Here is a 15,655-nt window from a genome sequence, read left to right on the forward strand (position 1 = left end):
GTACAAACTCGGGAAAGTATTTTTTCAGCTTTAAGATAAATTTTCGAATAGATAAGAACCGGACAAGAACGAAAAGAACGAAATAAACGCGTTCTAGTTACGTTCTAGTGTTTGCTAATTACTTGTTTAGATTTTATACACACATCAAGAGCATTTTTAAAAGTATTTTTTTAATTTTGTCGCAATATAATTCTGTACATTTGATATACGAGATCAAATGTATGATATTCAATTTCTCGCGAGTTATTATCTTAATTCAAAGACTCTAATTTCGCTATACATCACAATGATATATATTTGTAGTGAAAAAAAAAAAAAAAAAGAAAAAAAAACATGTATATCGTCGGTCTTAAGGAACAATTCGGTGAAACGAATTTATCTCTTGATTTTCCAAAGTCTCTAAGAATATAAATCATCAACCTAGAGACCTTAGAATTTATCGGTATTTATACAATGAATAATTTTTGTAGATAAAATTTTTTATTTAGTATTTTATCAAATTTTTATTGTACATAAAAAATTATAAAGACAAGGAAGTTTTTCCGTAAAGTGGAAAAATTAGAATTTTATTTTCCCGTGGGAATAAAAAAAAAAAAAAAACGAAACTTTTTGTAAGAAACACCGAAGTTCAGATAGTGTTTGAGAAATTAATATAGATACATGTAATATTTATGTTACAATACTTTTGTGTGTATCGTATTATAAAGTTTTTTAATATTAAAAATAGTGTAATTCTTCGGCAGTGCAAGAGTGTTTCTTGCTTTTTTTAAGACGTTTTTATACAATCCTATTTTAAATAATAATACGAGAAAAGCGAGCTTACAAACAAAACTTTGTATATTTTAAACTTTACTTACATTTTCGCATTTATATTTTATATACAATCGCTGTAATTTTATAGTTTTGAATTTCTATAATTTTTAAACTTATATTATTATTAAATTTTATATTACATATTAATGATCTTCTCTAAATAGAAACATTTAGGAATATACACTATATATATATATATGATTATTTTTAAAAGAACACTCCATGACTATTTTATTTTTTAAGACCGGCGGTATATCGCATAGAACGATTGTTATATATTAAAGCTATAGAAAATTCACTTTTTTTTGCAATATCTTCACAGAAGAGTTTTTATTTATTTTTTATCGCCGTGTATTTTGCGTGTATGACTGTAAAACCAAAGAATTATATGTAACATGTTCATTTATGTATATTTAAAAATCAATTATACTCAAATCAATTTCGCGCGCATTCGCGAAAAACTAATATATATGTACTGCACTTGTACTTGTAAGAAAATTCTCTCTCTGCTCTTGTTATCTACATTCTCTTAACGAAACCAACGTGGCCTTTCCTCCTCCGTCATGCAAAAGTTCATTGAGTGTAGATAACAAAAACAAACCCGATAAGTAAAACACACCTTTTGGACGAAACTTTGCATAGTATATATAAATTGTCTGCGATTTTCTTAAACTGTGACGTAATAATTGAATAGAAAGAAACAGACACACCTTCGATCCGTCTGTTCTCTTTAGCTGCACTCTCTTGCATCTTTTATAGTTTCAAAACGCAAAATAAACGTATATTCAAATATTCGAAGGCGGAGAACACAACGGAATATATAGAAGCAAAATTTTATATTCTTCACTTCTACTATTTTTTTCTTTCGCAGGAAACAAGCCAATCGAAAACTCTCTCGTCCTTTATTAAAAAGTAAACAGATAAAAATTCAAATACAAAATTTCTGTCATTTTTTACTTAATTTTGTAACAAAAAGAACGTAAGTTTTGCTTCTTTATTATATTCCCAAGTGCAGTTAGGAAGAACAATGAATTTTATAACATCACAGTACTGTGTCACAGACTTATAAACGGGATCTCACATTGCATTATATATATATATATGTATAGCTGTCTTTTCTTTTTAAATATATAGAATCACGACGTGAAACAATCATTTACAAGAATGACCCACTTTCTTTCTCTCGCTCGTCTTTCTTTTCTTCCTTCATCTTCCTCTCGCATTTCGTGAAAGAAAGTATAAAATAGCATTAGATTTTTTTTTATCGCGACATCTTGCAGTTTTCTGACATAGTTTTATACATCAAACTATATCCCGAGACGTGTTTGTGCTCCGCACATCTCAGGAACACCAATATACAATCTGTACACGTCAAATGGTATTAATATTCGGAAATAACGAACACACGTGAGAGATAGACGAGAATGTTTAAACCCCGTTTGAAGATCGAAAACTATCGCGCAAAAATCGCTCCTTTTATTGAACACGCCAAATTATTATCAGCGTATCTCAATAACCGAGCCGTATGTTTTTTTAATTAATTAATTAATTAAATTTTTTTATATATTTGACATCTCTGAATTTGAACCGGATGCCGGGAATTTGTGCGCTTTTTCTCTTTCAATATCGCGAACGTGTGCAACAAGAATAGATCTGCTCGTTTTTTTAACAGCGAGATCGTAAAGTCAACAAAGTGACCAAGCGTAAACAATACGAATTCTCAAAAAAAAAAACAGCCGTAAAACAATTTTAATAAGAAAACTAGAATAAACGAACGAACAAATTGGTCGAGTTTGCAAAAAAAACGCGTTAATCGACGATTAAACTTAAGTTAAAAATATATTACACAGTCTTTTACAATAAGAGATATTACAAGTAGAAACGTTAGAAATGACTGAACATAAGTTTGTTTGTTGCTTTCTTTCGCAATGCTCCAAACTAAAAAATAGTACTGATCTCTTTTTTTGTTTCAAACTATTAACTCTCGACGTCTCGTCAATATATATTATCATTGCGCGCTCTTATCACAGACATAAAAGTTGCCTAATTCTAGATAATTAAATCGCGCTCTGTTCGCAGACGCGAAAATGTTGAAGAAAGAAGTTTGAAAAGAATTTTTCGTCTCGATTTTATATTACCCCAGTTCTAGTAGTTACCAATTTTTCATCGTATGACCTTGTCGTAAGACGGCGGTGGTGCTTCATCCGGAGGCATCAAAATAGCAATGTGATAAGGCGGCGGCGGCGCGCTCGGCCTTACCGTTGTTGTTGTTGTTGGCACTGTTGTCAGTGTCGTTCTGGCGACAGACTCACTGATGCCACCGGGATGCGTGTTTGTCAGAGCGGCGAGATGATCCTCCTGTATTGTGCGAGCGTTCTGCTCCGTTCGACCGCGGGGACAATGTCTTCTGACACACGCGACGAAAACAAAGCATACCGATAGCAGAAATACGAAAAATGCGAAAAGCGCGATCACTTCCAGACTTGCCTGTGACACAGAGATAAGAATCGATTAGATTACAAAGAAGACGAGAGCGAGAAACAATTGCTACAGAACAATGCTGGTTATATTGTATTAAAAAACACTACGTGAGTTTCGAATTAACATTATCACGTAGCAAAATGCAAAGAACACTTGCCTGGCCAGAATAAATCTTGATGGTTGCTATGAAGCTCACGCCTATGATCAAAGTAATCACCGAAGGTAAGATGGCGCAGCGTAGATCGGCCAAGGTGACGGTGCCGAGGGGCTCGGAGAAACCCGGATTTCTATTAGCGTTGTTCGCGCCGGTTGCATTAGTCAAAATCAATTGATTGTTGCTAGTATCGGTGACATTACTGCGAACAATGCGTCAAACCAGAGACGATTTAATATCGCCGTGCTACAGTAGTTCGTTTTATTAAAACTCGTTAATGTACAAACTGAGGGCGAATCATTTATAAAGTAATCCTCTTGTTGATTATACATATGTATAAGTGAGTCACCCTGTGTATAGGAAGAGCATGTTCCTCTCAGAATATCTCCTCTCTTAGTGTAGACCTTTTTGTGTTTTTCATTAATTACTTGGAGATGTTGCTTGGATGAGTGAGATGAGCCGCGTTGAGCGACGTAGAACCGTGGCGACGATTCTCGTTGTGACTTCGCGCGGACGTCGCAAACGACCGGGAGATGATGCTTCCGCAAGAATGATTGACATTACTAGGACCAGCTGCCGATGTGCTCCCGACCGCAAAGTTACCCGCAAGGCCCTGGAATCGATGCGCCGACTGTCTAAACTCGATTCGTCGATCTGAAAACAAATTGTGTAGAGCAACAAATCGAAAACCGTGATAATGATAAGAGAAACGAAAATAACGATAAGAAACAAACAAAATTATTTTGCAATGCAGTTTGAGAGATTGTCTTCTCGCTGATGACTGTTCAAGAGAGATACTCTATTGTGCTGTTTATTTTGAAATTTTAATTTATAAAACTTTTTTAATTACCAAAATGTGTTTTGTGCACTGATGTGGCAGGAAAACGGCGGCAGGTATAGCCGTAATACCTGCCTGTTGGCTTGTTGATTGTCCAGAAATACATTAAGAAATCAATCGCTCTGCTTCTCAAGTTCGGGAGATCAATTCCTGGCTAACAATTCGTCGATAATATTGTTTTTTTTTTTAATGTGTTCCCTTAGATATACAAACTTTCTATTTATTAGAATCAACTTTTAAATCCTACTGTTCTTGTACTTCCAATAGATATATATATATACATATGTATATATATATCTATCTCTACTCCATATTCTCTATTACTTATTTATCAGTGAAGAGCATCATTGTCATTTAACGTTCATTAAATTTACTTCTATCTTGCTGTTGCCGCCGCACTTAACATTCCTAAAAAAAAAAAAAAAATTCAATGTCACATATCTTCAAAAGAAAGCTAGAGAAAAAAACTTCTTCCAAAAATTAAATAAAATATTTTACAGTAATAATTTTTTCAACAAGAATTTAAAACTCTTGTTAAAATTGCATTTGGAAATGTAGTTGAGTATATTCAACTGTTCATTAGAGCATAAAAAAAAAATAATTACAAGAAGTAAAAATTTCAAAAAAGAAAGTGTGTGAAAGAGAATCAGATCTAATGAGGCATTAGTTAGGAGTTTGTTCTTTTCTGTGTGTGAACTCTTCATATATCTGTTCAAAGCCAGAAAACATAAACGTAAAGAAGTGTAGAAAAACAAATGTTGCTTCCAGCAACAAACAAATAAAAAAACGAAAGATGTGTGACAATACACTCACTTGTCTTTCATTCTTCGTTCAATTCCAATATGTCACGGATAAAAATTAACACATTGTGGCGCAGAATATACGCGATACGCAATTGGGTCTTAAATTTTCTTTTCACGTTTCTGCGTTTGTGCGTTGTTTAACTCGCGCGTTATCTTCATTTCTTCTGTTCTTGCGCGAACGTTGCGCGACACAAATCGCTCTCTCTTTTCCAGTGTCGATTTTATTTTTTTACTGGAAAAAAAAAAAACACAAACGTCAACAACTACGAGCCACGACGATGGATATGGACGTGTGCGTGCGTGGACGTGCGTCAATAAGAGACGTCGATCCGCATCTATCTTCTTCGCGCGAATCGCGTTCCGCCATTGCCTTACATTCGCATCGACGAGCGACGGCGCGAAATGCGTCGTGAAATCGTGCGCGTGTACCATGAAAATGACAACGAGCTATAAAAATTCATGGCATTATGAATTAGCCGAAACAACAGATTTGTTTTTTTTTCATTCATTTCACTCGCACTCTCCGTTACCTTAGTTTTTTCTTTTTTTCTTAATTTTTTTTCTTAATTAACAAGTATCAGTAATTCGTATCTTCACTTGTATTCAAGCTTTTTAACAAAGCTTCTCTTCTAGGTTTTGACGCAATTATCTCTCAATTTTTTTTGCGCGAAAGAAGGATTTTTAAAAAACGCTTTGCTGGCTCAAAGCTGCTGAAAAGCTAAATCGCGGTGGATGTCAAGATTAGGTTAGGTTAGGTTAGAAAATCTGTCATACGGAAGAACTCCAAAAAGCGAACACCCCTTTGTGCAGGAAAAAAACTCAGAGTCTGAGAGCGCAGTCAAGGCCGCATTTTAATTATTGTCCCTTTTCCACCCTGTTCGCCAGCGCAGTGGTGCATATTGTCAACTACGTGGCCATGTTTACGAGTGGACGATAGATAGTCGGTGCGTGCACGCCGGATTAGAACCGCACCCCGTGGACATAGCACGGAATAGAACCGTGTCCACACGACTTGGATGTAGCGTATGTACCGACCGGTCGCTCGTGGGGACGTTGGGTGCGTTCAGACAACTCAACGGTTGAGAGATCGTCACTTATGATTGGACTATTCTTGAAAATCTGAAGCGGTTCCGAAAGTATGATCCAATCAGAAGTGATTATCTCTCAACCGTTGTGCAACTTTTGAGTTGTCTGAACGCACCTAATGGGTGTGTTCAGACAACTCAGAAAGATCATCACTTATGATAGGACTATTCTTGAAAATCTGCAGCGGTTCCGAAAGTATGATCCAATCAGAAGCATAGACTTATATATAAATAGACCCAGCGTTCTGTGAGAGGAGTTGTCCGCGTCTTCTAAAGGACGGAACGATATGCATCCAGGTGCTGTCTCCGTCGCTCCGCCGGTCTGGAGGGGGAACGTCGATGGATAACGTTGAAGGAAAGCGAACTTAAAGGCGCGTGTACCGCACTTATATGTGTTTTGCTCGAAATTCTTCTGACCGTGGTATGCTTGAAAAAAAAGTTTCTATTATTATATATAGATTGTTGGTTAGATGTAACTATTTTTACTGCAATTCAAAGTTATTTACGTACGTATGAAATGTAATATCTGCATGGGANCCACAATGCGATTTGCAAATGCAACACTGAGACATTTTCTGTGTCTTTTTCCGTGTAACCTAACCTAACCCTATTACACATATAAGTACGGTACACGCGCCTTTAAGTTCGCTTTCCTTCAACGTTATCCATCGACGTTCCCCCTCCAGACCGGCGGAGCGACGGAGACAGCACCTGGATGCATATCGTTCCGTCCTTTAGAAGACGCGGACAACTCCTCTCACAGAACGCTGGGTCTATTTATATATAAGTCTATGATCAGAAGTGATTATCTCTCAACCGTTGTGCAACTTTTGAGTTGTCTGAACACACCTATTAGGTGTGTTCAGACAACTCAAAAGTTGTTCAAAAGAAAGAGGTGTGTTCAGACAACTCAACGGTTGAGAGATCATCACTTATGATAGGACTATTCTTCAAAATCTGATGCGGTTCCGAAAGTACGATCCAATCAGAAGTGATTGTCTCTCAACCGTTGTGCAACTGTTGAGTTGTCTGAACACACCCATTAGGTGCGTTCAGACAATTCAACGGTTGAGAGATCATCACTTATGATAGGACTATTCCTCAAAATCTGATGCGGTTCCGAAAGTATGATCCAATCAGAAGTGATTCTCTCTCAACCGTTGTGCAACTGTTGAGTTGTCTGAACGCACCCTATCTTCGTTGCTCTCGGCCACTCCCTCGGGCTGCCGCGGCCACCAATCAACTCACTGCTAGAAAAGAAGAGAACTACTCCACGACTATTTCTGTCTCTTTTCACAAAGCTTCAGCTCCTCTTCCATGAATGTTCCGTCTATTAGTATATTAGTCTATGGTGTGGACATATCGCTGGTTTACAGAGCGTAAAAACTGGTTCAGTTTTTTTTATAGCAGTTTTGGACTGTGTCCAGTTAAGCAAGAAAGAACGAACGAACGCAGGAAATGCAGGAAATACGACAATTGAAACGCGGGAATAGCAGAAATTGAAAGAAGTGCGAAAAAGTGCGGACTGTCCGCTACTGCGCATGCTTCGTAACACATCGGACAGCCATCTTCTCATTCCTTCGTTTTCACTTTCTCGACTTCTTTCAATTCCAATTATTTCCGCATTTCCTGCATTTTCTGCGTTGGTTTGTTCCCTCTTTTGAAGAAAAAGATGGAGGGTATGTAACAAGCATGCGATGTAAACATAACCCTTGCGAGAGAGCGTTCTGTAAGGTGCGGTTTGTCGAAAAGATGAAAGACAAAATCTCATCTAAGAACAAGAGGTAAAGAAAAGATTTTGAGAAAAAGAAAAAGAGTTAATAAAAAAACGAATACGCTAAGAAGTACACACGGATGTGTCGAGAAATGTAAATATCAAATTTTGAAAGAAACCGCGTTGTTCGCGAGATGAATACCTAACCTAACCTAACCTCAAGTTAACGCAAAGTTTCTTTTCGAAAATTTTGTTTCGGTAGATTGTCAAGAGAGATCATTTTATTTCTCTCAACATGTTATTTGCCATCGAAAGATATGCCATACGCGCTGGTTCGCGATGTGCACGTCGATTTTTCTCAAAGAACGTTGACGTTCTAACAAAGGACAAACAAGAATTCGTGCTGCAACCCGAAAGCAATTTCACGTCGATACGACGGGAAGGTCAAAAAGTTTTGAAAATTGCTGTTCTAGGCGCTCCGAACGTTGGGAAAAGCACACTTGTTAATCAACTTATCAAGAGATCGGTAATTATATCAAAATATTTATTTATAAACAAAACTTCTACACATAGTTGTTGACAAAACATTTACTTTTATTGTATGTAGTATAAGTTTGGTTTAAGAATTTTTCTCGACAGTTTTTCTGTCACATTCTTGTTACAGATCTTGAGTACTGTAGTTTTCAATGTTTATTGTATCATAATAATGTATTTTTACACAGAAAAATATATGTTATTGTGGTTTTATATTGTTTACAGATATGTCCTGTATCGTCCAAGGTACATACCACACAAGCCAAAGCACACGCAGTTTATTGCGAGAATGATACTCAGCTGGTATTTATAGATACGCCTGGTATGGTTTCACCAGCGGAGTGTAAACGTTACAATTTGGGAAATAGCTTTGTAAGAGATTCGCAACTCTCTTTAAAAGTAGCGGATATCATAGGAATTGTACAAGACGCACATAACGTATTCACGAGAGATAAAATCGATCCGAATGTGTCGAATCTATTGACCGAAGATATAAGAAACACCATACCTATGATTCTAATCTTTAACAAAGTGGACAAGGTGAAGAAGAAAGACATATTGTTACATCTTGTCAATGTTCTAACGAAGAGTAAGAATTCTCTGAATTTCGCTGACATTTTTATGATATCAGCAATGACCGGAGATGGCATCGATGATTTGAGAGTAAGAACTGCATTAACATTTGTGATTTTGTACAAACATTTCAATTCTATCAAGATCTTTAGCTAATTTTTTGACGATACGAGTTTATGCAACTCTTTTTGTTATTTATATTTTACAGACTTACTTATTGGACTCTGCAAAACCTGGAGATTGGTATTACGACAAACACATATATAGTGATAACACGTGTGAGGATATAATACAGCAGACTGTGCGCGCCAAATTGCTAGATAATCTACCGGATGAGATTCCTTACAACTTGAAAGTTAAGTTGGAACATTTCGATCCCGGACCCGACGACAGCATTAGCGCACTGGTATCCGTTACGTGTCCGAAGAAACGTATTGTTAACCTCATTTTAAGGAGCAAAGGCAGAAGATTGAAAAATATCGCTGTTAAAGCGGAAGAGGAATTGAGACACGCGTTTCGGACGCCAGTAAGATTGAGGATATCCGTGCAGTTAGCCCAATAATTTATATGTGTATCAAATAAAATTATATATTTATATTATGTTATATTAATACGCATCATACAATTTGGAAACGAGTTTTGCTTAATAACAAAGCGAAGCTGGAGCAAGATTTATTTTTTAGATAAATTTTTGTATTTTCATTTAAAAAAAACGCTATATAATTTTCTGATCCATCCAAACAACCATTTTATGTATAAGCGCATGAATCGTTGAATTGTTAATTTCCCATTACATTTCACAAAAATTTTATTAGAACGGCGTGAGAATACGATCTGTCACGTTACGTAAAAAACAAAAACAAATTAACGCGTAGCAAAGTTTTTCTCTAATTTTTAGAGAAAAACGACTGTATTTAAAAGCGAAACATTGATTCGTGAATTAGCATTTATCGTAAATGCAAATAAAAAGAAACGACAGATTAACTTTTGGACACTTGCCTTTTGTGTTTGGAAAGAACAACGTAACGAAATAAACGAACGCAATCGAGAAATCGCATATCGTATCTACCCGCATTGTCGTTTTAGACGCGTGTACAATATTTACGAATATAAAATATTTACGGATCGTCGAACGAATGACTGTCAAAGTTGTTTGACCGGCTTCGGTCGTCCATCAACGAGGACGACTGTGTTCATTGATTGACCTATTCTAGTATACGCACAATACCTCCTCGGAGGCTGCCGAAGGGGGTGCAGCAGTATTAAGAATACACAGCCTTTGAGAATGCAACGTGACAGTGACGTCCGTTCGACACGATATGTATGATCCTTAAGACGTACAAGATACGTCCAACGAAATTTCTGGAGATACAAAAGTAAATAAGGAACATTGTCGCGGGATGAATGGGATTACAATTGTATTTAAAGACTGACATTTGAATAATGTTCTTTATCCTTGTGTGTGTTAATTTTAATATAGATATTGTTTAAGATAGACTTTATAACTTTACATATACACTTGAATGAGTATAAAAACATGTAAATAAAAGAGGAGTGAGAGAGAGTACCGCGGCAAAAACCAGCGGCAAAAAACAATGAATCCCAAATTATGCGGCAAAACCACTCCCTTGGTTTTCTTCTTCACGCCGCGTCCTCCCACTTCTCTCTTTCGGAGAGAAAAGATTCTTTTGCTCGTTCGATGCTCCCCGCGGTGCCGACCTACCCCATCTCGGAAAGATACATCTCCTCGTTGATGTAATCGAACCGTCGGTGACCATTGGCACAGCGTGGAACAGACGAGCGTGTTGTCGATTATCCGTGACGTCACCGTCTCATAGTGTGATCGTCCGATCTTCGAACGTAGAAAAAGAGTCTTTGCGTCAACGTAATTCCGATGCATTGAATACCGCGCGTATATTGCGTACAATTCCCGCGGGAATTCGTTGGAACAAAAGCTTTAAATTCGTATTTAATGAATTTCTGTTACAATCAAGTATATCAGTAGTTTCTTATCGTACCAATATCGCGATTATTGATGTGAATGCTTCTAAGTAATGTATTTAAGCAATGTTCTTTGTTTATTCTATCTGAGACATTTTTTGCGAATTATCAATATGCACAACTTAATTTTAACAAAAAAAGTGTCTTATGTATATAAATTTCAATGTGACAAGCAAGTTGGAACCAAATACACGGGTGTTGTTGTGCGAATATGTGATGGTAATATTATTTATTCAATAATGTGTATATAAATGAAGCATAACAATATAGCTATATTATTTGTAGAATTTGACAAAGACCTAAACCGAAGGTCGAAACGTTGTTACGCCTCATTTATATACACATTATTGAATAAATAATATTACCATCACATATTCGCGCAACAACACCCGTGTATTTGGTTCCAACTTGCCTGTCACATTGAAATTTACATATTTTTGGAACTATTTGTTCTTTTTCTGAATTATTATGTATATAAACATTAAGATATAAAACACTTTTTTATCTACTCAACGACTAACTTTCCCAGATAGCCAAGTGTGAAAACTCAATATAAAGCAAATTATTGTATGGATTAAGTTGCTCGCCAATTGCTGTTGTGTTGTTTTTATTTAACGCAACGAAAATTGTTTTTGTCAATTCGGTATCAATATGCTGAGTTTTAGTATCAATCAATTGTTGTAGCCAATGTTTGGGACATGTGAGTCAGCAATATGTGAGCAATAATTTTTATTCACAAGTTGAGAAAAATAATATAAGTTTATTGCCGATGAGTTGTTGAGAACTTGTTATTATATTTTGAAAACTGTTGTTGGCAAGAACATACCGAAAAGAGGATACACCGTTTTGTTACATCGCTGAAAACATATGAGTAACATATTTGCGGCAAGTTGCCAACAACTTGCGCTCAGTTGGCTATCCGGGTTCCTTTTCTCAATTATAATAATAATTGAAAATTAATATTTGCAAGTTGTGCAAGATGTGATCGAACTATAATATAGTTTAGGAAAGCACATCGTCTCTCTCGTATACGTTTATTATCGAGAGTAACGTAATAATACTATCATATCTCTGCGCGCTATTCATAATCAATTTAATGAGCAAGTTAATGCGATACGATCGGTATTCGGTTACGCAGGAAAATGGCGCGTTGTGCCCCGCCGTTCAAAAGGGCACGTTTATGTACATTAAACAACCGCAGTTAGTACGGGAGAACCTATCTCGTGGGTGGATAGAGAGATTTTTCATCTACGTCTGTGTGACGCGGAATCGCTCTCTGACCTATTTGCCACGTCACGCGGAACGTGTACGCATCGCCGAATATATTATTATCACATATATCTGGTTACGACATCGATTAAGGGTCGGCCTGAAGTGACGGGCAAAGTTGATACGAAAGAGAGAGAGAGAGATTGCACGCGACAGTCTTTTCTTCTCGCTCTTTCGGCAATCAGCGCGCTCCATTTTGAGCAGTGAAAAACTTTTATATCCACGCAATCGTCATAATCGATCAAGCTTTCTGATAAATTTCACTATTATCCATTTGCCAATATGCTCTTTAGAAAACTCCTCGGATTATTGACCTTCTATTCTAGTGGCTGAATGACCTTTGAAGAACGCGCGTGGATCTAATTTAAAGAGAAGAGATTTCAAAACGAGTTTTTCCGTGTCATCCGAAAGGAACGTCATTATCGAAAAGCACGTGGGATACGCGGGAAAGAGGTAAGTGTCCTCGTACCCGATGTCGGGCACCCGGTATATTGTCAACTGTCAGTTGACAAGCTTAACAGAGGACGCGCGCCTTTTCCGTTGCGAAGAGTTCCGAACCGGGGCACTCCCATCCCATAGAATTGCGCGCTCAATCGTCCATCGACATGACCGCGTCGGCCCGATACTTATTATCGAATACGGTCTCCGTGCGTATCTTTTCCTTCGCGAACCGAAATTTATTTTTGTGTTTCGCGCGGAAGACACGCATGTAAGTTATCTTCTCTCAAGTTCGATGTTTCTTGCTTTTGCGTGTCGCGTCGAAAAAAAAAAATCTTCAATTTAAGTACAACCGAGGGAAGAATTTCGCTCGTCCGCGAGCGCGACTCGGTTGCGATCGTCTCTTCCGACTGCGAATCGGTCGAATCTCAAAATAGCGGTGATGAGGCTCCTCGAGCGTGACAAGCGCATCTCTCAAGCGACGATTTACTTGTCAAATAATTCTTACCGCGACCGCGGGGCTTCGCGATTACCACCCGAGCGTACGCAGTAACTTACGTGCGTGCTTTACGTTGCGTCGACAATATTTCATTGCCCTTTCGCAAGTCGGGCGATAAAAACTTTTGCGGTTGCCGAACGCAACATTGCCACGTTGCTGCGTGTGCCCATAATTTTCGCTTCGACCAAATTTAGGTTGTTTAGAACGTAAGAAAACGCGCAATATAAAAGATTAAGAATCCCGACAACCGGATATATATCAAAGAGACCGGACATTTATGTTGGGGAAACAATTGTCGGATGTGTCAAAAATAATCCATAACAGTTTCTCAGGGTTTTAAATATTTTTTTAAATATATTTTTAATTAGTCGTTTCTTCGATTTATTTTTTACGCAATTAGAAGTGTCGCGAATTTGAACATTTTACATAAGACGGTCATAGAAAAATCCGTAATAGGTAAATAACAAATAATTAAATTTCATTTTAGTTACTTAATGTACACAGTAAAAAATAAAATGTTAATTTTAATTTGAGTGGACCTCCTAGGACATGTAAAAATCGTTAAAATAAATAATTCGTCATGTGTTATTTATTGACAAAAACTAGTAATGTTAAGTGACTGACACTTTACATTTATTAATTTGTTACATTTTGACTTTAAGTAATGTAAAAATAAAATAACATCATTATTTTGTTATTTTAGTTTTTGTTATTTTACATTACTTAAAGTCAAAATATAACAAATATAAATGTAAAGTGTCAGTCACTTAACATCACTAGTTTGTCAATAAATAACACATGACGAATGAGTTATTTTAATCTTTTTTACATGTCCTGGGAGATCCGCTCAAATTAATTATGTTATTTTATTTTTTACTGTGTGTGTTCATGTTTTTTTTTTTAAAAAAAACCACAGATTGTAAAATTACGATCACGTCGAGATACCGTATAACACGCGAGATAGTTAAAAACGCGTGGTGAATGCCCGGTGGTCTCGTGATCATCAAAGGGTTATTACACTTAGTACTTTACGACTCTCTCTCGGTTCCTGTCAAGTATGTCAACAGGTTGCTCGCGAGACACGATTCAAACTGTAAATCACTTGGTGTGTGTCCCTGTTCTTCTTCGCCGTGTCTGTTCTTTATATCACAACTCACAAATATATATGGCGGTGTTGCTCACTTGTTCAAGTACCTTTATCGCAGTTAAAATGTTACGTTTTTTTTTTTATTTGATTACACTTCTTCCTAGATTTTATTTCAAACTCTTCGCAAAAAGACGTTCATTCTGTTTCGAGTTCTATCTCTCGAGAAACTGTGTATTTGACTTTTTTTTTTTTTTTTTTTTACGTTAAATCGTTGGAATCGTCTTCTCGCGCAAAATCGATCGGAAAAACTTTTTTCTCGAAAAAAAGAACCGGAATACTCCGTCGTTTGTATACGTATCGAAACTTCGACAGCAGGGAGACGTTAACTTTTCAAACGTGCTGTCTTACATTCTTTTTTGATCGCCTCGGTTTGTACACACACAATGTTACATTCGTCTCTTCCTCGTGGGTAGTTTCGGGACATTATGACCCGAGCGCATTTCGTCGACGGCGTTTGTATTGTCAACGTGAGAAGCTCTTTATGCGAAAAGTACACCGTATATATATATATATATCTTTTGAAAAGCTTGAAGTACACGCGTCAGTGTCGAGCTACGAAGAAACGTGGCTCGACACGTACGTACATATACGTATACGGACATGTGTAAATTCGCTGCGAGTTTGCTTTTCATCCACGAGGAATCACTGGTCTCTCTCTCTCGAGGAAATTCGGTTGCGGAAATCTGACTCCGAACGGGCAGCTCACGTTGTAGGAATTATCGCCTCTCTCTCTCTTTCTCTCTCTCCCCATCATCAGCGGATAAGCTGTCAAATGTGCGCTACGTCCGCGCTTTGTGACAGGCTCTGAGAGCCTTATTTCATGAAAAGCCGATGAAGAGTCGCGTGAATTAAATCCGCCCGCGCTAACGACAGTCCCGGGACAGACTCCGGCGCGTCTCTTTCCTTTCTTATTTTCTTTTCAATGCGCTCGCACGTACATACATAAGGGAGAGAATATACAAAACATCCCGTTATAATACATAGCGTTGACAGCTTCAACAAAATTCAACAAAATGTGATATCACAAAAAAACCTCTGACGTCTGACATTTGTAATAAATTATTGTACGAGGAACGTCGCGTCGTTGCGAGATCGCGTACGCGGCAAACCGCACTCGCGTGTAATATTTTGGGAAACTGTGATGTGAAAAATTGTTCTGACCATATGTCGTCACTCCCTACACCGAAAAAATTATATTCTCGTAAGTGGAGGATTTTATAATTAAAAAATCTTCTTAAAGATTTTAGATGATATTCTTCTGAAATTAAGAATATATTCTTTATTTAAGAATATATTCTTAATTTCA

At 37.1% G+C, this 15,655-nt stretch overlaps 2 protein-coding genes and 1 long non-coding RNA gene across 5 annotated transcripts; 1 reads left to right on the plus strand and 2 right to left on the minus strand.

Moving 5' to 3' along the window:
- Nucleotides 1–1,085: 1,085 nt before the first annotated feature.
- Nucleotides 1,086–6,053, minus strand: LOC109854743. Its single transcript, XM_020428157.1, has 6 exons — nucleotides 5,864–6,053; nucleotides 5,100–5,321; nucleotides 4,299–4,694; nucleotides 3,877–4,102; nucleotides 3,452–3,650; nucleotides 1,086–3,300 (listed from the first exon to the last, which is right to left on the minus strand). Exons 3-6 carry the CDS (start codon nucleotides 4,390–4,392, stop codon nucleotides 2,977–2,979), a joined length of 843 nt encoding a protein of 280 aa, XP_020283746.1. The 5' UTR covers nucleotides 4,393–4,694; nucleotides 5,100–5,321; nucleotides 5,864–6,053; the 3' UTR covers nucleotides 1,086–2,976.
- A 357-nt stretch (nucleotides 6,054–6,410) lies between these two features.
- LOC109854761 lies at nucleotides 6,411–6,960 on the minus strand. The gene is made up of 2 exons (XR_002250244.1): nucleotides 6,685–6,960; nucleotides 6,411–6,600 (listed from the first exon to the last, which is right to left on the minus strand). It is a non-coding gene; the product is annotated as an uncharacterized LOC109854761 (long non-coding RNA).
- A 558-nt stretch (nucleotides 6,961–7,518) lies between these two features.
- LOC109854771 (GTPase Era, mitochondrial) lies at nucleotides 7,519–9,683 on the plus strand. Of its 3 annotated transcripts, none has more exons than XM_020428196.1 (4): nucleotides 7,519–8,042; nucleotides 8,151–8,414; nucleotides 8,648–9,085; nucleotides 9,204–9,683. In XM_020428196.1, the coding sequence occupies exons 2-4, from the start codon at nucleotides 8,184–8,186 to the stop codon at nucleotides 9,555–9,557; spliced, it is 1,023 nt and encodes a 340-aa protein (XP_020283785.1). In that variant the 5' UTR covers nucleotides 7,519–8,042; nucleotides 8,151–8,183; the 3' UTR covers nucleotides 9,558–9,683. The 3 variants fall into 3 exon arrangements, with proteins under 3 accessions (XP_020283785.1, XP_020283787.1, XP_020283784.1); XM_020428198.1 differs by having other exon boundaries at nucleotides 7,519–7,958; XM_020428195.1 differs by having other exon boundaries at nucleotides 7,519–8,414.
- Nucleotides 9,684–15,655: the final 5,972 nt, after the last annotated feature.

Source organism: Pseudomyrmex gracilis, unplaced genomic scaffold (genome assembly GCF_002006095.1).
Source record: "Pseudomyrmex gracilis isolate BER0280 unplaced genomic scaffold, ASM200609v1 scaffold_73, whole genome shotgun sequence".
Taxonomy (NCBI): domain Eukaryota; kingdom Metazoa; phylum Arthropoda; class Insecta; order Hymenoptera; family Formicidae; genus Pseudomyrmex; species Pseudomyrmex gracilis.

Excerpts from the sequence above, each read along its gene's own strand:
- LOC109854743 (XM_020428157.1), bottom strand. The coding sequence starts at position 4,392 with ATGTATTTCTGGACAATCAACAAGCCAACAGGCAGGTATTACGGCTAT. Across the intron at positions 3,651-3,876 it reads CATCCAAGCAACATCTCCAA|TAATGTCACCGATACTAGCA; the intron begins GTAATTAATGAA and ends CATTGTTCGCAG. Across the intron at positions 3,301-3,451 it reads TCAAGATTTATTCTGGCCAG|GCAAGTCTGGAAGTGATCGC; the intron begins GCAAGTGTTCTT and ends TCTGTGTCACAG.
- LOC109854771 (XM_020428195.1), top strand. The coding sequence starts at position 8,184 with ATGTTATTTGCCATCGAAAGATATGCCATACGCGCTGGTTCGCGATGT. Across the intron at positions 8,415-8,647 it reads ATCAACTTATCAAGAGATCG|ATATGTCCTGTATCGTCCAA; the intron begins GTAATTATATCA and ends TATTGTTTACAG. Across the intron at positions 9,086-9,203 it reads ATGGCATCGATGATTTGAGA|ACTTACTTATTGGACTCTGC; the intron begins GTAAGAACTGCA and ends TATATTTTACAG.